The sequence below is a fragment of the Cydia splendana genome, chromosome 1 (genome assembly GCF_910591565.1).
Source record: "Cydia splendana chromosome 1, ilCydSple1.2, whole genome shotgun sequence".
Lineage (NCBI taxonomy): Eukaryota > Metazoa > Arthropoda > Insecta > Lepidoptera > Tortricidae > Cydia > Cydia splendana.
The window spans coordinates 6103118-6126067 of NC_085960.1; the positions used below are offsets into that span (position 1 = coordinate 6103118).

General features: G+C 40.3%; 1 protein-coding gene across 1 annotated transcript in view; it reads left to right on the forward strand.

Annotated features, from left to right (window-relative positions):
* Nucleotides 1-2101: 2101 nt before the first annotated feature.
* Nucleotides 2102-22950, forward strand: part of LOC134789944 (atrial natriuretic peptide receptor 1) — a 245932-nt gene continuing 225083 nt past the window's right edge. Inside the window, exons 1-2 of the mRNA XM_063760684.1 lie at nucleotides 2102-2379; nucleotides 3856-4045. Of these exons, the coding sequence (XP_063616754.1) occupies nucleotides 2179-2379; nucleotides 3856-4045 (391 nt within the window). The 5' untranslated portion in view covers nucleotides 2102-2178. The remainder of the gene's footprint in view (nucleotides 2380-3855; nucleotides 4046-22950) is intronic.

Below are 22950 nucleotides of genomic sequence, written 5' to 3' on the forward strand. Positions count from 1 at the left end.
AGATTCCGGCAACGGATGTGACGAGGGTAGTAAACGTTAAGTTAAAATTATAACACCGACGTCACCTTAAGTCGCTTTTCGCAGGTTATCTGAATATCTGGTGCCGCCACAGTTGTGAATACAGCTATTGTGAAGCATACCATGAGCTGTCCACATATTATTTCATGTATCAGAATTATTTTTTCTGTGTTTTCGATGATGATCATTTTTATTTATAAGCATTTTTTTAACCTTAGTTGTCACGTAATAAAAAGAAACTCATATACCTGCAAATATTCAGAAAATTCGTATTTGTACGAGACAACGGTAAACAATTCGTGGAATGCTCCTTTACGTCTACCATCAGTTTTAACATTGACATAACGCTCACGTCTACGTAATTTACTTTCTGTACATCTCGCTTGCACTAATATGCGAGTACGAGCGAGGTGCATAGAAAGTAACATACGTAGACGTGAGCGTATATGTCAATGTCAAAACTGATGGTAGACGTACTTGTACCTAAGGAATGTCTAATGAAATATAACGTACCTACCTATAACGCTTATAAAGATATACTACGTAATTGATACTTAGTCTTCAACCGCCCACGTGTGTATTTTTCACCAACTAATCTAAACGTGATAGCACATGTGTAATGTCCGTCCGTCCGTCAACGAGCTGATGGACGTAGTTTATCCCTTGGAATGTATCGGTGCCAAAAATATACTAAATCAACATTGGCTGTACGTAAAGCTGCAGTCTTGGTATCAGCGAATATTTACAAGTGGAAGAAAAATGATAAATTAGACATTACCTAATGCAAAGACATATGTAACTTCGTATAAGACGAATAAAGTCTTAGGAAAAAACGTGCCTCGGAATTCAAGTAAAAGTCATTCTCGAATAGATGGCGCACACACCTTTAGCCTATCCTCGGCTAGATGGCGTGACGACACCGTTAAATATTTAATAATTTTAACACATAGATATCAGTGAATGAACATGGATCAAAATGATATAAAAATAAAAAAATAATTTATCCATATATATACATTTTTTGATAACTTTATACGTTGTAATTTTGAGTTTTAGTCGTGTGTCGATAGATGGCAGTAAATTTACAGTGACTACAAAATTTACAATGACAGGACCCCTCTATACTATCTATTCTTTTTGCCTAATGTTAAATATTATAAGGACAATAATAGTAATTTAGCGAATACATAGAGGTGAAAGAAAAATGTTAGTTAAGACAAAAATGTTAAATATTATAAGGGCCACTTGCACCATCCCACTAACCCGGGGTTAACTGGTTACACCTGTAGTTGTTATGGTTACCAGTACAATTTGACACTGGGTTAACGGTTTAACCGGTTAACCCCGGGTTAGTGAGATGGTGCAAGTGCCACTAAGGACAATAATAGTAATCATTCAAGCGTGTCTTGTGGGTAGGTACTTATATGAAAATAGTTACCTACCTATATTAAAAAATACGACTCCTGAGACAAATATTTATGAGGAACAGTATTACTATCGAAACTAAACCAACAATAAAAATAATCCTAAAGGGGCCCAATGATTAACAGTCCGCCGGACGGTATCGACCTGTCAGTTGTTCGGAACTGTCAAAATTTTGTTCTAGCAGGCAGGCCGATACCGTCCGGCGGACTGTTAATCAGTGGGCCCCTTAAGAATTTGGTTGAATAACTAAAATGCCTAGGTTTTATTTGCCTAGACCGTAAACTGTAAAGGTGACGTTTGGATGGTGATGGTGCAGCTGCGGACGCTGCGGTAGTCATACGAATGTCAGCTAAAAGCGATGTGAAGCGCTATGTGAGTTCAGCTTTTGCCAAATTCAAGCCCACTAAATATCGTACAAACGTCGATGTCGTCTTTCAGCCTTATTTTGTTGGTATCAACCTAACTACAAGAGGAAAACCAATATACATAAAGTGTCATTCTATGGAACTTGCTAACTATGTAAACAAACCGCCATATTGAAATTGTCAAAGAATGACGAATTTACTAGTGACTTTTGTTTACATAGTTAGCAAGTTCCATAGAATGACACTTTAGGTACAGTTACTCAATAAAAATGTTCACAAACATTCTATTTTGTTTCAGATGCCGAACGAAACGGTGATATCGAAAGTGCATAAAAATGTGATAAGCGAAGTGCTTCAGTGATTGATCTTAATGATACGGGAGTTTAACATGGCGTGGTATACAGTGCTGGTGCTGTTGTGTGTGTCGTGTGGTGTTGGAGCCAGTAATTGTAGAGGGGGAGAGCCGAACGAGAGGTCGTGTGAGAACCTTTGTGATGATAACGGAAACTGCGTTGTTAGGGCAGCTTTGTTGCTGCCGCGGAACACGTCTTATTATGCTTCGTTGACTATGGTGAGTAGGTGATGATTGCTTTAATCGGCTTTAGTAGTACCTACTTATACTAGGCCTGGACTCACGCTAGACCGGGCCGGGACTTCAGCGCTTCGTTTTCTATGGAAAGCGCCACGTGATCACCGATCGGCCGTCATAGAAAATGACATGTCGGACGCATCGGTCCGGGCCTGGCCCCGTTTAGCGTGAGTCATACTTTAGTTGGCTTTGGTAGTACCTAAGTATACCAGGCCTTAACTCTAATCCAAACTTTATTATACTGAATGAATGAAGATTCAAGAAGTTGCCATTTAAACAAGTTTTTATTTAACTTGCCCTGTTAGTTAGTATGTTAGTTAGTTAGTGTGTTAGTGTGGGTCAAATCTTGGAAGCTAAATTTGACCTATTTCCCGATTTGTGATGAAGCTGAAAATTTGCATATTTATATATGTAATAATATGGCAGCTTCGAGCTGACCTGATGATGGAGACAGGTGGTCATAGGAACTCTGTGTTAAAACAACGCAACTTAATTGTGTTTGGGATTGTTAGAATCGTCTCGATAAGTATTAGTTGCCTGTGGAAAGAAAAGTATAGTCAGCGATAAAAGCTTGAACCAAAAATTAAATTTTTGTCTAAAACATATTCACGTTAGTCCTACCTAATACCAACTAATACTTAAAACACCTCATTCAAAGAACAGTTAAGGTGTTTACTATAATTATAAAGCAGTATTTCTTATTGCGATGAGAAATTGCAGGTTTCGCTCATTTGTTCAGTTTTTTATGACTTACGACCTCGCTACTACCACAGAGAAATAGGTAAACATAGAGTGCTCACTCCATACATCAGTTTTCTTACCAAAACGCCTTTCATTTTCGTAGTCGACATCTAGCGTCAAGTAGCGGATTTATCAGTACAGTACAGTACTTGGTAATAGATGTCGCGACGAACGAAAAGTCTAATGCTCAATAATTTTCAGTTTTTATTATAACCGGATTAACCGGAACTCTACTTTCAACTCCTTCTGCTTGTAATATTAGTTGTAAATTGTTAAGAAATACACTTTTCATCAGTCGCGTCACTCGTGATATCTATTGTCAAGTAGCAGTAGTGATAAATTCGCTACTTGACGCTAGATGTCGACTACGAAAATAATAAGCGTTTTGGTAAGAAAACTAACGTATGAGGTGAGCACTCTATCCTTACTTATTTCTCTTTTGCTACTACCATGGTGTAATAAATATACTCCACCTGGTACTGTCTTCCGACGTGACTGACACAAGCCTACGTCATCATGCGACAGCGCTATATAATATTGATAATAGTATGCAATAGCGCTATACAAAGTGGCAATGTTATTGTGACGTAGGCTTGTGTCACTCTGGGAAGAGAAGACCATGTTTTATTAGACTATGGCTACTAGATAGATAGATAGATAGATAAAATCTTTATTCAACCACAACTTCTACTACTATATTATAGTACCTGTTTTCAGGTGGAGCCCGCTATTGAGCTAGCGCTACAGCAAGAGGTCGTCAAGCAGGCGTTTCCGGACTGGGTGCAGTTCGAGTACATGAGCTATGATGTGGAGGACTGCGACTCCGCCTACGCGGTCATCGAGGCTATAGACGCCTACAATGACTGCGCGCACGTCTTCTTCGGGCCTTCTTGTGACTTCGCACTAGGTAAGTGGGATTATAAAACCCCGCCATCAATAAAATTATAAATAAATAAATATTATAGGACATTAATACACAAACTGACTGTCCAACGTTAAGCTCAATAAAGGTTCCGTCACACAGGCGCGTTGTCCAGGCGGGGCGTGAGAGTGCAAAGCGGCTCGCCCCGCTCACGCCCCGCCCGGAAAATGCGACTGAGTGACGAAGCCTTATAGCTTGTGTGGCCATGTTGAAATTCATCGAACATCGGGGTTGGCAAAAGGTAAACATATTAAAATAATAATGTTACCAAGACATAGGTAACCATTGAATTCACAATAAGAATAGCTGCGTAAAAATTGGAAAACAAAACAAAAGTCGTGAGCCCATAGTGAAAAGTATGCGATTACAGGTTGATATACGAAGTCTTAATTCAACCATTAAAGTCGACGCCTATAAAAACAATATTATACCTATACTACTACATAATTAGTTCCTCGTCCAATATGGGGGTGATTACATAATAAAACACTGGCTTTCAGTCCGGTTTTAACCTCGAATGATGTCGATTTATCCAAAAGAGATTTAAGGATCCAGCCTGTGTAAATAAATGAAAGGCCGTGTTCGGTGGCGTCGAAATTAATTGTGGTGTTTTTTCGGACCTGACATTTAGGATTCCGGATACATATTGTTGATTCGCGTACTTTATTAGCTTAAGTACCTACTGGCTTTTGCTGGCGACTACGTTTGCGTAATGTCAGTAAAATAACGTCCTAAGGTAAGCGAAGGTCTTTCCTAAGGATCTCCACGACCACCGCTTATACGCTGTCCTAATGCCGGGTGCATGCGTGCTCTCGCGATTTTATCACATCACTGGTTGTTGGTTCGTTGTTGGGGATAGATACTACATACATAATGTAATGATTTTACTTATCAGTCATCCCAATACATTTTTTCTTTTCGTTTGGTGTTTGTCGTTGTACGGTTGTCATCTTGGCTAGGCCCTCTGTACGGATATGATTGTCGTTCTTGTCTACGTGACAGCGTGATAAAATGGTATCCGTCACTGTCTATCTCGCGGTGTTAAAAAGTGACAGTTATTTTATCACGTGGATAAAGCCATCCATAATACTTACGCCTGCTGGCCGCAGTGCGGGTAATCGGGTAATCGTATATAGTCATGGATTTAAAAAACTCTGTATATTTGCTTACGTAGAACCACTAGAGACCCTTTATTTTTTTACCCTAATAGCTATCGGTTCTTCGAGCACTCTGAATATACACATGAAACAAGTGCAAATCATTCAATCACGGATATTTTCCTGCCTTTGCAAATCAATCATGTGAATCCCACGACGCCCAAGCAATGTCAGTTCCGTTAAGGAGTTATTTCATATGTAGGTATAGTGGATTGTAAGGGCTTTTCATAGGAGTGGCCTAACGAAAAATTGTAGTTATAAGGTTATTTTAAGTATTTTAACACGTTTCAATCAAGATCAATGCCATGAATAAAGTCACACGGAAACTAGACTATATTTCCAAGGGCAGGCTCTGACCAAAATCTTAAAAGCTTAAAGTTGGCTCGAAAAAAAAAATCGCGAAAACATGTGTAATTTTCATTTATTTTAAGTTGTACTTTATACATCGTTACCCTGCATAAAATATTGCAAGATGTACATATAATAAAATAACAAGCTACTGCTGCCAATATCTATAGACTACAGAAATTTGTGCAATGGCATGTTTCGGCGAATCCGCAATGGCTTAGAGTACATTTAACAAAGGCTGTAATATACGCTCGCGTGCAAAAGTATTGCATCACTTTGCATTTTTTCAACTGTACCCAATATATTTGTAAACTGGTTAATTTCGCTAAATTATTTTAATGTGATCATGTTTCTTGAAGTTTTAGCTTTATGAAAAGTAAAAAAACATGGAAACCGGCCCAGTATTTTTCAAATTATCGACTTTTTCCCGATTTGTGAGCGGTTTCACGTTATCACGCGCACGAGTTGCGCTACCCTTGACCCCTATAAACCGGGGGGTAGAGAAGGGGTTGTTATCAGTCACTTATCAGAAGTTGATCGTTACATATCTCCGCATATTATTCCGTGAATATGACCTGGAAAAAAAGAAATCACTGAAGCTGAAGTCCGCCAAATCGTCCAGCCCCTGCAAACAGGGCGTAGCCAACGTTCAGTAGCTGCCGAGCTGAATTGAAGCCAATCTATACTTTGCTGAGTTTACCAGATGTTCCAGGGGACTGGATCCTTTACTTCAAGACCAAGAAGCGGCCGCAGAAAGTGTACATCAGAGAGGGACGACCGCTTCTTTGTTCTGGCTCATAGGGATGCCAGGCACCATTTTCAGTGTTGGTTGATGTATGGGAAACCGTCTTGTGGGCCTTTTTACGCTCGCATGGTGGAGTCAAAGCGTATATTTAAATCAAGGCTGAAGTGGTGCCAGGACAATGCCGAACAGATAAGGATGGATATTCTGGCAGAGCAACACGCTAAAAAGGACTTCCGCAATTTCTGGAAGCAGACTAATAGCCTCAACCCTAAGCCGCGCGCCCCGCTCAATGTTAATGGTATCAGTGGGCCGGTGGAAATAGCTAATATGTTTAAAGATAGCTTTAAAGTTGAACCACTGCATATCACGTCTCCTACCGTTCGGACAGGTTTGAGGTGCACGTCGGGCCCACTTATTACCTTTTCAGCTGGTGAGGTCGCCTCTGTCATACGTAGTATGTCGAAGGGGAGATCACCGGGTCACGATAGCATAAGTATTGAGCACCTTAAACATGCCGGTGTACATCTGCCGCGCGTATTGTCCATGTTTTATACGTTGTGTATACGGCACTCTTACTTACCGGACGAGTGTATGAAAACGGTGGTGGTGCCAATAATCAAAAATAAAACCGGTGACTATTCGGATAGTTCCAACTATAGGCCCATATCACTAGCTACTACCATTGCCAAGGTACTGGACGGTCTGCTTGATTGACAGCTTAGTAAATATGTTAAATTGCATGATGCTCAGTTTGGTTTTCAGCCTGGGCTGTCGACTGATGCAGCTATTTTAAGTCTCAAGCATACTGTCCGGTACTATACTGAGAGAAAAACTCCAGTATACGCGTGTTTCTTGGACTTATCTAAAGCTTTTGATATGGTGTCCTATGAGCTTCTGTGGCATAAACTAAGATCAGAAACAAACCTGCCAGATGAAGTGATCGGTATTTTTGATTATTGGTACAAGAACCAGGTGAATGTCGTAAGATGGGCAGATGCATTATCGGAGGAGTACAGTTTGAAGTGTGGAGTGAGGCAGGGTGGATTATCATCTCCTCGACTCTTCAATCTGTATGTGAACGCCTTGATAGGGGATCTCAGCAGCACCAGGGTTGGCTGTTGTGTGGCAGGTAAAATGGTGAACAATATTAGCTATGCCGACGATATGGTGCTGTTGGGGCCCTCTGCGTGTGCAGTTAGTAGGCTGCTTGGCAAATGTGAGAGGTACGCGGTGGCTCATGGACTTAAGTACGACACGACGAAGAGTGAGGTACTCGTATTTCAGTCGCGCGGTTTTAAAGTGGATAGGGTCCCGAATATTATGTTGAATGGAGTACCACTAAAAAGAACCGCTAAATTTAAGTACTTGGGTCACTGGGTCACGGAGTGTCTCTCGGATGACCTGGACATTGAGAGGGAGCGTAGGGCGCTGGCTGTTCGGGGGAATATGTTGGCCCGCAGGTTTGCGCGATGCAGTAATGAAGTTAAAATTACTTTGTTTAAGGCGTTTTGCCAGTCTTTTTATTCGTGCTGCCTGTGGGTGAACTATACTCAGCGGGCAGTCAGTGCCTTAAGGGTGCAATATAATAATACGCTCAAGATGCTGTTGGGACTGCCCAGGTGCTGCAGCGCATCGGGCATGTTTGCGGAAATGCGAGTAGACGGCTTCCATGCCATTGTTCGAAAGCGGGTCGCCTCCATCATGCGCCGTGTGCGTGGGAGTAACAACGGCATTCTGAGTGTGATCGCTAGCTGTTTGGACTCCCCCATAGCGAGACACTGGAATAGTTTGCATGTAAATAATTGACTGAATTTTAACTATTATTATTATTTATTTTGTGTTTGTAATTCCAAAATGTACCTTTTATTTTTTGTGTAAGACTGAATACTTTAATCTTTAATTTTTAATTTTATTATTTTAATCATTTTTAAGTGTACCTATTTATTGTTTTATTATTGTGTACGTAATTTTAATTATTTTAATTTAATATGGATCATCTGTTATCTGCAATAAAGAATTGAATATGAATATGAATTTGTCACAATATCTCCCCGAGATCGACACCAGACAAGCATTGCCATCCAGCAGCGTCTGCGTGAGGTACGAGGAGTGACTGCGAGTGAGTGAACAATAAGAAGAAGACTTGAGAAAGCGAACTTGACACCCAGGAGGCTCGCAGCGGGGCCCAGATTGCTGGCGCGACACCGTACAGCCTAAAGAGAGTTTGCTGAAAATCGTAATATATAATCGACCATTGAGCAATGACCCCCAGTTCTCTTCTTGAACGAGTGCAGAATGTGCTTGAATGGATGTGACCGAAGAGGAAGAGTCCACAGAAGGCCAGAAGAACGGTTCGCTCCATGTTTCTTCTCCGAAAGGGTCGCCTATGGCGGTGGATCCGTAAAGTTCTGGGGCGGCATTTTCTACGACGGTTGGACAGCGAGCACAGAGCTGGTTTTCGTGCCTGGCGGGGGCCGTGACAGTGGATTGACCGCTGCCAAGTACATCACTGGTATCCTGGAGGAACATGTTGTTCCTTATGCCGGTATTTTTGATGAGGGGTTCATCCTAATGCAGGATAATGCCCCGTGTCATACCGCTAGGGCCACCGCAGCCTACTTTCTCGAAGTGGGCATCGACACCATGGACTGGTCAGCGATAAGCCCAGACCTTAACCCCATTAAACACGTGTGGGACTACCTGAAAAGGAGGGTTCGGAAGCGGAATCTTGCCCTGGTCAATGTTGAGGAGCTGAAGGCCGCCTTGCTGGAGGAGTGGGACGCTATGCCTCATCATCACATTAAAAAATTAATTAGGTCTATGAAAAACCGCTTGATTTGTGTAAGGAGGGCTATGGGTGGCAATACCAAGTATTAATTTAATAATAATAATTTATGTTGTATTAAAAAAATGACTTTTATTCCCAACTTTCCTGATTTATTTTTGGAGCATTATGCGACTACTTTCAGTTTTCTGATTTTTTTAAGTCTTCAGATTCAAAATTTCAATGAATTTACCATTTTTATAATGCGTTAGATGAGTGTTTTTCAAACTGTGGGTCGCGACCCCCAGTCGGTGGGTCGCGGCACTTGTCCAAGGGGGTCGCGAAGCTCAGCTTTGAAAGAAACTCATGGAAAGCAGATTTCATTTTATTTAACTTACAAATAATCAAATCCTTTAAAATTTAATGGTCGTTAACGTACATATCAATAAAACAAATTATGCATCTAATATGATCATTTATGTTCTTCTGCTTTCATAAGTAATCATCATCATCATCTCAGCCATAAGACGTCCACTGCTGAACATAGGCCTCCCCCTTGGACCTCCATACGTGCCGGTTGGAAGCGACCCGCATCCAGCGTCTTCCGGCGACCTTAACAACCCATATAACCATTCCAGTCGCAGAATCATCAAAGTGGTAACTAAATGTCAGATGTGTCGTAACAGAGTCCACACAATGTGTCTAGAATTGTTTCGAAACAAAGTGTCGTCGCCGTGTCTACACTTTTCCGTAACAAGGTGTCGACACATTTGTGTGCACTTTGCTTGCGGTTTGCGACTAAATCTGACAGCAAATTTGTGACAGCAAATGTCAATATAAAATACCTCTTGAAAACCAAGGTTTGTCAAACTACTATTAGTGTCTCGTGTGTTCGTAAGTCTAGTAAGTCATCATGGGCGATGCGAATGATAAAAATCGACCAAAACCATAATTATAAACACCCAACACCCGTCAACCTTTTACAGAAAAGTTTTTAAAGAAATGCAATACGCTACTAGGTCAGGCAACGAATGCTCAATAAAGTTGTAGAGGGAAATGCTCGGAACACAATTTTTGGCTCCTTAACTTGGTTTGGACAAGTTAGGAGGTGAACATATCAAAAGTCCTCGGCCGTAGCCTTTGAGCGGGGGGGAGAAAGGGGGCTTTGAAGGTCCCATTTTCCGGTTTTTCGATTATATCTCGGAAACTATGCATCGTAGCGACATGGCCACTTATAGAAAATGAAAGTTAATTTAATTTGTTACAAGTTTATTTCGTCAATTTTTTCCATATATTGAATAGTTTTTGAGATATCCGCTGTTGAAACTTTATTTAGGGCTCTCAATTTTATCTTGATCTCTACATCAGTGAAGGTGCTAGGCCGTGTTCCACAAAATTTAAAAACAATTTTTTTAGGGTTCCGTACCTCAAAAGGAAAAAATGGAACCCTTATAGGATCACTCGTGCGTCTGTATGTCTGTCCGTCTGTCACAGCCTATTTTCACAAAACAGATAGGTACAGAAGTCAATCACATGTATGTACTTCACTTTTCATACCTACGCTCGGCGGTCGCTCTAGGGTTGACAACTATGGCTTATGCACAAAAAACTTGTGGTAGTGGCACTCGTATCTATCGTATCGTATCTCGTATCTAGTCGTTTGATTTATTGCTGAAGATGAAATGGGAAGAATGGAAATATAAATTAATAATAACGCCGAGCTAGCTCCCATTTTTTATTTGTAAATATGTGTACATTGTGTACATAGTTTAGTTTTAATTTTAATACTTAGTTTATTTATTTTGTTAATACTGTTTTGCTTTAATAAACTATTTCTCAATTAATAATAACTAAATTATTTTAATTTTAATGTCATTGCGTCATTGCTTCAAACTGGTAGCTTAAAAAACGACAATTCACCGTTTATTGTTGAATTTAAACAACCGTCCATTGAACAGTTATCGTAAACTTTTTTTTGTTTCTCCATTATTGCACAAAAAGTTCACAGACGCGTGTCTGAAGCGGATGGCACTCGCGCTCGCAGTGGTCCCAACCGGTCCGAGATATCGTGTCCGTGAGCAGTGTCTATGTGTGCGTTGCTCGAGCGCGGTTTGTATGTAGATTGATTTATGTACCTATCTGTTTTGTGCTATTTTCTCGGAAACTACTGGACCAATTAAGTTGAAATTTGGTACATATATGTAAATTAGGGACCCAAAGACGGGCATATAACGTAAACAAATTGATTTTATACCCAAAAAATGACCATTCCCCCCCCCCCTTTATCTCCGAAACTACTAGGTCTTAAATTTTGAAAAAAATACACAAAATAGTCCTTTACCTATCACGATTATTAAGATGACAGGAAAACCTATTAGAAATGTGCAGCCAAGCGCGAGGCGGACTTAATGTACGGAACCCTTAATACGCGAGTCCGGCTCGCACTTGGCCGGTATTTTTTAAACTCCTCTTGACGCTTAACCGCTGAACCGATTTCGTTGAAATTTGGTATAGAAATAGTTTGCGTCCCGGAACAGGACATAGGATAGATCTTATAACCAAAATCATCTTTTGAAGGTGTGAAAAGTGGCGTGAAAATTTGTACGGACAATCAATAACCGCTGAACCGATTTATATGAAATTTGGGATGGTCTACAATTCTACATCTTTGATTTAGTTGAAAATGATAAAAAACATGACTTCAAACCTAAACTTAAACAGTAAGTATTAACTTCAAGAATTCAATTCTGAATTCCCCCCTGCACCACATTTCACACCTTTAAAGGATGATTTTTGAGATAACTTATTATGTCCTGTCTCGGGACTCAAAATATATGTGTACCTTTAAATTAAAACTGTTCAGCAGTTTAAGCGTGAAGAGGAGTTTAAAAGAAAGTATTTTAATAAGTTTATATGTTTTTACTTCAGAATGGTGTCAATGTGGTACCATAACTAAATTTGGTACTGTGAATTTATACGAAAACGATACCAAACATGGCCTCGTAGCTTTACTGATGTAGAAGTCAAGATAAAATTGAGAGCCCTAAATTCTTATTACTTGGCCTAACTTGTGTAGAAGGAAAAGGAAAAATAAAAGTCTTCGGCAGGAATATAAGACACAAATATAATTTTTAGAGTTACTATTTCAACCATCAAACATAAACATACCTTGATTATATTATTCTAGTGAGATACGCATATATAAACAAAAACATTAAAAAAATTACTAGGTCGAAATGACACGGAGCTTGTGTGAGTTATATGTGAAAAATAAAAACTTTTATGACAAGAAAATCTGGACACAATTTAAGAATCATCCAATTGCGTCGAGGAATCATCAGTATTTTTGCTTGTTTCATTACCTCCTTGCTTCTTTTTTTGTCCTTTGTATTCTGTAGCAATTGGTTAGATCTGAAAATAAAGATAACTTGCGTCGTCACGGATGTCGATTTATAGGTTTTAGGGAGTGCAGAATTCGAAAATGATGACCATTTTATAATCCAAGTTGGCGGCTACGCATGTTGTCATAAAAGTCGTCATGAATATTGTTTTATAGGTTTTAGGACGTGACAGGTCCAACAATAGGGTATATTACTGCAATGTTCTGCCGCCAGAGTGCAGCACTACCGACTCAGTAAATTCATAGACTAACTTATACATACTGTGCCTTAAACTGTTTTTTGACAAGTTTTCAAAGACAATAAAATATGACATTGATGCATCAAGGCGGTTTGTTAACAAGTGCCTACCGGTAAACGCGAAAATCGAAATTTAGTTATCCGCCTCTTTATCGCTCGAATATGCGAGAGTGATAGAGAGGCAGAAACCGAACCCTCGATTGTCGTGTTTCACGATAGGCGATATGTGAGTGACGTAGTGACGCATGTTTGTTTACTGTATGTGTACTACTAGTGCCACCTACACAGAGCTTTGCCTAATATTCCCTATTGTCTACATCACTGTAATTGAAGTCACAGGCCTCCATGGGCTACGGTAATCGCTTACCATCAGACGGGCGGTGTGGTTGTTTGCCACCAACATGTTAATTAAAAAAAAACTCCACTATATCGCCAGTTAATAAGTACGTACTTATTTTGCGAAGCTAATGACATTTGTTACAAGAAATACGACAATTGTCACGAAATTCCGACACAGAACTTAAGAATTACCGAAAGTTCTTTGAAATCTTGTGACAATTTCCATCATTATCATCATAAACATCGTAAAAGAAATACCTGTTTTTGCCGATATAATAAAGTTTTTAAAAATAATACAATGATGGTGACAAACAGGAATACGGCCCGCCCGATGGTAAGCGATAACCGTAGCCCATGGATGCCTGTGACGTCAGCAACAATGAGACTTGTCGAAATGTCGCACCTGTCACGTTACGTCACATTGTCACGCCAGGGAGTACATCTGAAAATTGTGTGTTCCCATTTGTCCCCATCCCGATAAGGTGGGAAAAAAAGGGAAATATTTACATGCAAATCCTATTCCATCTGTTCCCTACGGAGATAAATGGGAATACATCCGAAAATTGTGTGTTCCCATTTGTCCCCACCCCGATAAGGTGGAAAAAATGGGAAATATTTACATGCAAATCCTAGTCCACCTGTTCCCTGCGAGGATAAATGGGATTACATCTGAAAATTGTGTGTTCCCATTTGTCCCCACCCCGATAAGGTGGGAAAAAATGGGAAATATTTACATGCAAATCCTAGTCCACCTGTTCCCTGCGGAGATAAATGGGATTACATCTGAAAATTGTCTGTTCCCATTTGTCCCCACCCCGAAAAGGTGGGAAAATTGGGAAATATTTACATGCAAATCCTATTTCATCTATTCCCTACGGGGATAAATGGGAATACATCTGAAAATTGTGTGTTCCCATTTGTCCCCACCCCGATAAGGTGGAAAAAATGGGAAATATTTACATGCAAATCTTATTCCATCTGTTCCCTGCGAGGATAAAGGATAAATGGGATTACATCCGAAAATTGTGTGTTCCCATTTGTCCCCACCCCGATAAGGTGGGAAAAAATGGGAAATATTTACATGCAAATACTATTCCATCTGTTCCCTGCGGGGATAAATGGGATTACATCTGAAAATTGTGTGTTCCCATTTGTCCCCACCCCGAAAAGGTGGGAAAATTGGGAAATATTTACATGCAAATCCTATTCCATCTGTTCCCTATGGGGATAAATGGGAATACATCCGAAAATTGTGTGTTCCCATTTGTCCTCACCCCGATAAGGTGGGAAAAAATGGGAAATATTTACATGCAAATACTATTCCATCTGTTCCCTACGGGGATAAATGGGATTACATCTGAAAATTGTGTGTTCCCATTTGTCCCCACCCCGAAAAGGTGGGAAAAAATGGGAAATATTTACATGCAAATACTATTCCATCTGTTCCCTGCGTGGATAAATGGGATTACATCTGAAAATTGTATGTTCCCATTTGTCCCCACCCGGAAAAGGTGGGAAAATTGGGAAATATTTACATGCAAATCCTATTCCATCTGTTCCCTACGGGGATAAATGGGAATACATCCGAAAATTGTGTGTTCCCATTTGTCCCCACCCCGATAAGGTGGAAAAAATGGGAAATATTTACATGCAAATCCTATTCCATCTGTTCCCTACGGAGATAAATGGGAATACATCCGAAAATTGTGTTCCCATTTGTCCCCACCCTGATAAGGTGGAAAAAATGGGAAATATTTACATGCAAATCCTATTCCATCTGTTCCCTGCGAGGATAAATGGGATTACATCCGAAAATTGTGTGTTCCCATTTGTCCCCACCCCGATAAGGTGGGAAAAAATGGGAAATATTTACATGCAAATACTATTCCATCTGTTCCCTGCGTGGATAAATGGGATTACATCTGAAAATTGTATGTTCCCATTTGTCCCCACCCCGAAAAGGTGGGAAAATTGGGAAATATTTACATGCAAATCCTATTCCATCTGTTCCCTACGGGGATAAATGGGAATACCACTGAAAATTGTGTGTTCCCATTTGTCCCCACCCCGATAAGGTGGAAAAAATGGGAAATATTTACATGCAAATCTTATTCCATCTGTTCCCTGCGAGGATAAATGATAAATGGGATTACATCCGAAAATTGTGTGTTCCCATTTGTCCCCAGCCCGATAAGGGGGGAAAAAATGGGAAATATTTACTCTCAAATCCTATTCCATCTGTTCCCTGCGGGAATAAATGGGAATACATCCAAAAATTGTGTGTTCCCATTTGTCCCCGCCCCGAAAAGGTGGGAAATATTTACATGCAAATCCTATTCCATTTACGTACAAAAATGTCCCCATGTCAACTTTCAATCGAGATTTAATCGATAATTTATTCGATTAATATTCAGATTAATGCAATTTCAATCTATGTTAGGTCGACTAAATTAATCGCGATTAAAATATGAGGATTAACTTTTTTTTATTCCACGGCATGGCTCTTACACTTTGAGAATATCTGAAAACGAATGAACACAAGGAGCCATTTTGCAAATCCAGTAACTTTGTTATTACTTTTGACAGCACGTGTCATGTGTCAACACAGAGTCGACACAAAGTCGAAACATTGCGACTACTTTGTGACTGCAATATTTCTCAGCCTTAAACCATATTTATACATCATAATTAACAAGTTTCGTAGTATGTAAAGCGTTATTTCTGTTATTTAAGTATAGTATACGCATCGAAGTACTAAAAATGCATCAAATAATATAGTTATGAACACAGGCACTGAGAAGTAAACAATTTCATTTCCGGCTAAACTAAAACAATGTGGTGGCGCGTTGATTATATTACACTTAGTTTATCAAATCACTCGAGCAGTTTAATTCCCCATAATAATTTAAGTCCTATTGTAATATAAATGCAAACAATATATAATTACGTCTTGTAATCCGTTTTAGAGATGGCGTATTAATGTCACTTATTTTTATTTAAGCATTTTTCCATCTGACAGTTTCCATTTGACAGGAACAAAATGAACGAATGAACGAATGATTTTGGCATAAAGTAGTCGCAAACCCGAAACAATGTGTGCACACGGCGACCACACTTTATGTCACTTTGTGTCATGTGTCGACCCTTCCCCATTTCTGGTAACTGTGTCGACACGGCGACGACTCTGCGACTGGAATTGTGACCGAAACAGACGGTGTCGACACAAGATGTGTCAACACCGCGTCGTAACGGCGACTAGAAATGGTTGTATGGGAAGATCGTATGTCCATCTTGTGGGTGGACGTCCTACGCTGCGCTTGCTAGTCCGTGGTCTCCACTCGAGCACTTTTCGACCCCATCGGCCATCTTCTCTGCGTGCAATGTGGCCTGCCCATTGCCACATAAGTAATAGTTACTGATTTTTAAAAAGCGTTTTTCAATTAAAAGACATGTCAAGATCGCTTACCTTCTTTGAAGTTCTTTCTAATGCTAAAAAAAACGAACTATAATAATATGTAAGTCGTTTATATACGGATTATTGCTCCCATGATAAAAAAAATACCATCCTTTAAAAATAAATATATGTAGAGTGCGTCCTAAAACGCATATGTAACTGAGTGAATGACAGAAAGGTGAGTTCCAAATAATGGTCTGTGGTTCCAAATTTGTTAGAGTCTGTGCGGAAAGAAAAGAGCCGTAGAATGTATGGGATCACATACATTCCACGACTCTTTTCTTTCCGCACATGTGCAGTCTGCAGATTCTTTTTACATAGATAGAAAAACGTAGAAACGGGGTTTGGGGGGTCGCGAAAAAAATTTTGTGGTCATAAAGGGCCGTGACACCATAAAGTTTGAAAAACACTGCGTTAGATTATAAGGGATTACTAATATGTTGCATAAAATTTATTGTCATATTTTACTTTCGCATAGCAACCCTTGGCAGAATCATCATTTCGCAGAATTATATTTTGCATAAGTTTCATGGCATACTGTTGTTTCGCACAATTTTGTAAAGCTGAATAATACAATGGCATAATGTCAATTTGAAGAATAATCCTATAATCGAATAATTGTTTTGCCAAAAATTGCGTCGCATAATATTTACTTGGCATACTGTCTTTTCGCACAATTTCCTTAGGCAGAATAATTCATTGGCATAGTGTTGATGAGAATAATATTTCCGTATCCTACTCCACCAATGAACACCTTCTCCAACAGTTCCTATTGAGTAGGGGTCGCAGTTCTAACCTAACCTAACCTACACTTCTGGCAGCAATTCCTTTAGTGTAGGGGTCGCAGTTCTAACCTAACCTAACCTACAGTTCTGGAAGCAGTTCTTTTTGTGTAGGAGTCGCAGTTGTAACCTAACCTAACCTACAGTTCTGGAAGCAGTTTCTTTTGAGTAGGGGTCGCAGTTCTAACCTAACCTAACCTACAGTTCTGGAAGCTGTCCTTGTGTGTAGGGGTCGCAGTTCTAACCTAACCTAACCTACACTTCTGGAAGCAGAACCTTTTGTGTAGGGGTGGCAGTTCTAACCTAACCTAACCTATAGTTCTGGCAGCAATTCCTTTTATGTAGGGGTCGCAGTTCTAACCTAACTTAACCTACAGTTCTGGAAACAATTTCTTTTGTGTAGGGGTCGCAGTTCTAACCTAACCTAACCTATAGTTCTGGCAGCAATTCCTTTTATGTAGGGGTCGCAGTTCTAACCTAACCTAACCTATAGTTCTGGCAGCAATTCCTTTTATGTAGGGGTCGCAGTTCTAACCTAACCTAACCTATAGTTCTGGCAGCAATTCCTTTTGTGTAGGTTCAGTCAGCGACATGACTATTATGCGGTAACAATTTCAGCAGAACTTTTATTCTGCTGCATAACATTCTGCGAAATTCAAGTCTGCAATATGAGCAATATGCCATAAGAAATTCGGTGAAACGTAATTTATGCTACATACAATTCTGCGTATGTAAAATCGACGATATTAGTATTCTGCTATTCAAAATTCGGCCAAATGAATGTTATGCGACATGACAGTTATGCTAATTATACAATTATGCAAATGTATCATTCGGTTAAAAATGTTTCTGCGAAAGCTGCTATGCGAAGTGTATTTCGGACAATCGATATTATGCAAGATAAAGGGAAGCCGATTATAAGCTTTCAGTTGATACCAAAATTTTCAGAATCGGGTATAGAATTACAAAGATATTGGGTGCGGACGAAAAAATCCAAAGTGATGCAATACTTTTGCACGCGAGTGTATACGCTTTTGTATTGCTTCGATGAAATGATCTCGGAGTTAATTAAATACTGCGAAATATATTTGAATTTGTGCCAATACAAATGTAATACGTACGTATTATTTGGTTCATGGGTGACTTATTTCGTTGCTAAACGAATAATACTAAATTTTGTAACCTTGTTTTGCCAATCGTATTAAAGGCTACGCAACACCCACTGTGAACGAATTAATCCTCTATGAAACATGTCGCGCGTGTTAATAAAATCACGTACTTACTAAGTTAAAACCTAAAATTAATTTCATGGTTTTATCGTTATATCGCTCTTAGATGCCACGTAATAAAAAAAGTAAAATATGAAAAGTATGTTTATTTATTAGTATGGAATACCTACTAATACAATGATCCAGCTATGTAATAAGGAAATGCCATCTCCACCGACGTAAAAATATTGCCTGTAGCACTTTTATGGCAAAACCAGTAGTCCCGCATAGTTTAATAATGTTTTATTACAACCATAATATCACCATTAAGGGATATAAAACCGAAATAATCGTCTTCGCTGACGCATATTTTCTGTGGGTGAAATTGTTTTAGTAACCCCTGCCGATAAAAACACTTACTGGTAGGTAGATACTAGCTGCAATAGCGTTTTCTTAACCCACTGAGACCCAGAAGCAATTGTTTTGTTTTTGAAATTGGAACCCTTAATTACACAATAAAAGTTTAAATAGATTTTGGAATATGTATAAAAAATTGTACGCTCCCTGCGTGCTAAGGAGGTTAACATTTTATGCAGTCCAGCGGGTGCCAGCGGCTTACCTAGTAAAAGTGGACAACATTTAGATCATAGGGATATTCGTAGAATAAGAATTTTAAGATTAAGAATAGCTTCTATAGAATGATTTTCTTTAATAAATAGTCGTGTTTCGCTCTATTGGGACCAATCTATCATAATGAACAGAGCTATTAATGTATTCAATGAGATAGACGTGTTGATAGATTTATCTCTCGGGGAAAACCTCGTGAAAGCCGAGACGGGCAAGGCCCTTAAGTCCCTAGACTTGGCTCACGAGGTAACCGCCCGGTTGGAGTACGGGCGGTTATTTATTTTAGGTACCGATAGCAGGCGTAGCTCACTCCGCGATTTCGTCCATTTGCTACAGGTAGCTAAAAGTACATCCGTTCCACACCAATTTTGGGGAAAGCCATAAGCCGCACGTGGCGCTGTCGCCACCTAGCGGCCATGTCTGTGCTGATCGTAACAGACGCGTTTTGTTAGAGAGTGAGTTCTTCTGTACCTAGTACTATTATTTATTCTGTGTCGATATCGATAGTGACTAATCTCAATAAGGCCTAGTTCTCTTTTGGGTTGAATGATTAGATGGCAGTCGCTTTCGTAAAACTAGTACTTGTACCTATTCTTGGGAGTAGGAGCCGTGCCTTACTTGGCTTTCACGAGGTTTTTATTTCAGTCAAAGTTTTCATATCAGAGTCTCATTGAATGCCCTAAGTAACGATCGTGAGGTGTCTGGATTGGGATACATACAGAAGGTGGTACTCTCTAATATGGCGAGCATTGTCAATTTGACAACTTTTTGAAATGAAAACTTCTTTAGCGGCGCTGTGCACTTTTTGTGATGGGGAAAAAATGTTAAACTCGTAACAGGTGTCACGTGACCGTAAGACGTAAGACGGGCACGTGACCTGATCGAAAAACTGTTACAATGTCATTGAGTTTTTCTTTATTGATTTAAATGCCAATGATCTAACTGGTACTAATATAACTCGAGTACTAACAGTGATGTGCTTAGGGGTTTCAAGTAATGCGACGAAATAACGCTAGATGGCGTTAACCTCAATTATACATTATAGTGCTGCAGACATTTTGCACTAGTCATTGAGTTTTCACTTCTGCCGGCATTCCCGGAGTGCAACCCGTTGTTTTTTTTTATAACGATGTGGTAATGCTGTTACGCATACCCCATGTGCCTAGGAAGACGCCGGGGGTTATGTGGGACTCTCATATCGCATCTCTTTCTCTTAGCGAGAAACGGGGTAGAAGGCCAACCCACAATCAGTTGCCAACCTGACAAAAATGTATTTTCAAGTGAAAACTTCTTTAGCGGCGCTGTGCACTTTTTTTGATAGGGAAAAAATGTTTAACTTGCGACAGGTCACGTGACCGTAAGATTCGTAAGATGTAAGACGGACACGTGACCTGATCGAACAACTTTTACAATGTCATTGAGTTTTCACTTCTGCCGGCACTCCCGGAGTGCAACCAGTTGTTTTTTTTTACTACTTTTTGCTTTACTTACACTCTTTAACTTAACATTAAAGCTTAATTATATTGAAGCTTTGACATTTTTAAAACAATACACAACAAACAGTAGAAAACCCAATAAATAAATTACCTAGCGTTTAAAATTATTGTTTTACAATTAACAACCCAAATTAGACTAAGGAAAACACAAGGCGGCAAGAAGACAAAAGCGGTAGGTATTAGCATATTGTACAGGTACAATAAATTAACTGGCGCTCGTCGGAGGCAAGCCCACAAATCTCCATCGAAGCCTGTTGTTTACGCTTTACGTAACACTTTCGGTTAGTAAACAAGGTAGGTAACACCTATTCGCGCTAAGAGCTAGTGATATATTCCCGGCTTCTACATCGTTGTAGATATTTAAATGTATGACAGTGACGATGCATGGCACTTTTCGCAAATATTCATAATTTTAATTATTTATTTTACAGTCGACACAAACGACATGACATAATATAATAAAAGCAGGCGGCGTAGCACGGTCGCGTTTTTATCCCTTGTCACCATGCCTGTCACGTTCTAACAAGTATGTAAGTGCGAAAGGGACGTACATAGTGATAGTCGATAAAAATGGAACCGTGCTGCGCCCGCAGGTGTAGCAAGTTAACAGTAGTATCTTTCGATGTGGTCAAGTTGGACGATTCGCCAAATTATCTACACACTACTGACTTAAGCCCCTGCTACACGGCAGCCGACAAGCCCCCAAACCGCGTGGCCTTGGTCTGTCCCGGACCGTGTAGACAGTTGTTACCAACAAAATTTCGTTTGACCTCCGGACGCCCTTGGCATGCGAGCGCGCGCCAGCGACCGCGGTCTGAGCGGTCGGTCCAGAACCGTGTAGCCGCCCGACGCCGACCGCACTAGGCCATTTCGCTTGAAGGACGCGCCGTGTGCGCTCGTGTGGTTAATAGCCATGCCATGGGTACTCAGTAGCATTTCTAATAATTCATCAAATACTTTCCTCTTCATTCTCAGAAAGTTATGTATGTCCCCGTAGCGTAGAGTCCAGCGAATTCATTAAGTTGAAATGACTCAACAAATGCCGTTTTTTGAGCCAGCGTTTCATTCATATACCCTTTTCTTTTTTTACAAACTTTTTATTAACTTGCAATATACTCGTACCTAATGTAAGTATGTAAATATGTTTTTATGGGTCAAATCTTGCAAGTTAAATTAGACCCACTTTCTAGTTTCCGATGGAGCTGAAAATTTGCATACGTATATAAGTCGGGTGACAATGCATTATTATGGTACCATAGAGCTGATCTGATGATGGAAACAGGAGGTGGCCATAGGAACCCTGTGATAGAACAACGCGACCTAATTGTGTTTGGGGTTTTTAGAATTGTCTCGACGAGTATTAGATGCCTCTGGAAAGAAAAGTACAGTCAGCGATAAAAGCTTGTACCAAATATTCTTTTTTTGCCAAAAACTTATTTTTTTGTCATTGCACTAGTATATATGAGTAGGTAGGTTATGAAATTTGGCGCCCCGGCCAATAAGTTTTGCCGCCCCAGAAGTGAAGGAAGAAAAACAAAATGCAATCCGCCAGGGGTGGCATACGCCGCCCTTAGGGCCATTCGCCACTGAGTAGGTACTAATGCCACGCCAACTTTCTGAAAGGTTAGGGGCCATTTTGTGCGCTTGCAATACGTGTTGTCTGTCCGCGAGTTCTGAACACACTGTGGTTTGCCACCGTCTAGCCAGACAACTCAGACGGACCCACACACCAAGGACAGACCTAGGTCAGACGGTTAGTAGGCTTGTCGGCTGCCGTGTAGCAGGGGCTTTAAGCCCTTGCTACACGGTCGCCAAAATGCCTTCAGACCGCGTGGCCTTGGTCCGTCCCGGACCGTGTAGACAGTTGTTTCCTACAAAATTTCGTTTGACCTCCGGACGCCCTTGGCATGCGAGCGCGCGCCAGCGACCGCGGTCTGAGCGGCCGGTCCGGGACCGTGTAGCCGCCCGTCGCCGACCGCACTAGGCCATTTCACTTGGAGGACGCGCCGTGTGCGCTCGTGTGATTAGCCATGCCATGGGTACTCAGTAGCATTTCTAATAATTCATCAAATACTTTCCTCTTCATTCTCAGAAAGTTATGTATGTCCCCGTAGCGTAGTCCAGCAAATTCATTGAGTTGAAATGACTCAACAAATGCCGTTTTTTGAGCCAGCGTTTCATCCATACCCTTTTCTTTTTTTACAAGCTTGCAATGTACCTAATGTAAGTAGGTATGTAACTATGTTTGTACGGGTCAAAGAATATAATACTCACTAGGTACGGGTCAAATCTTGCAAGTTATATTAGACCCACTTTCCAGTTTCCGATGGAG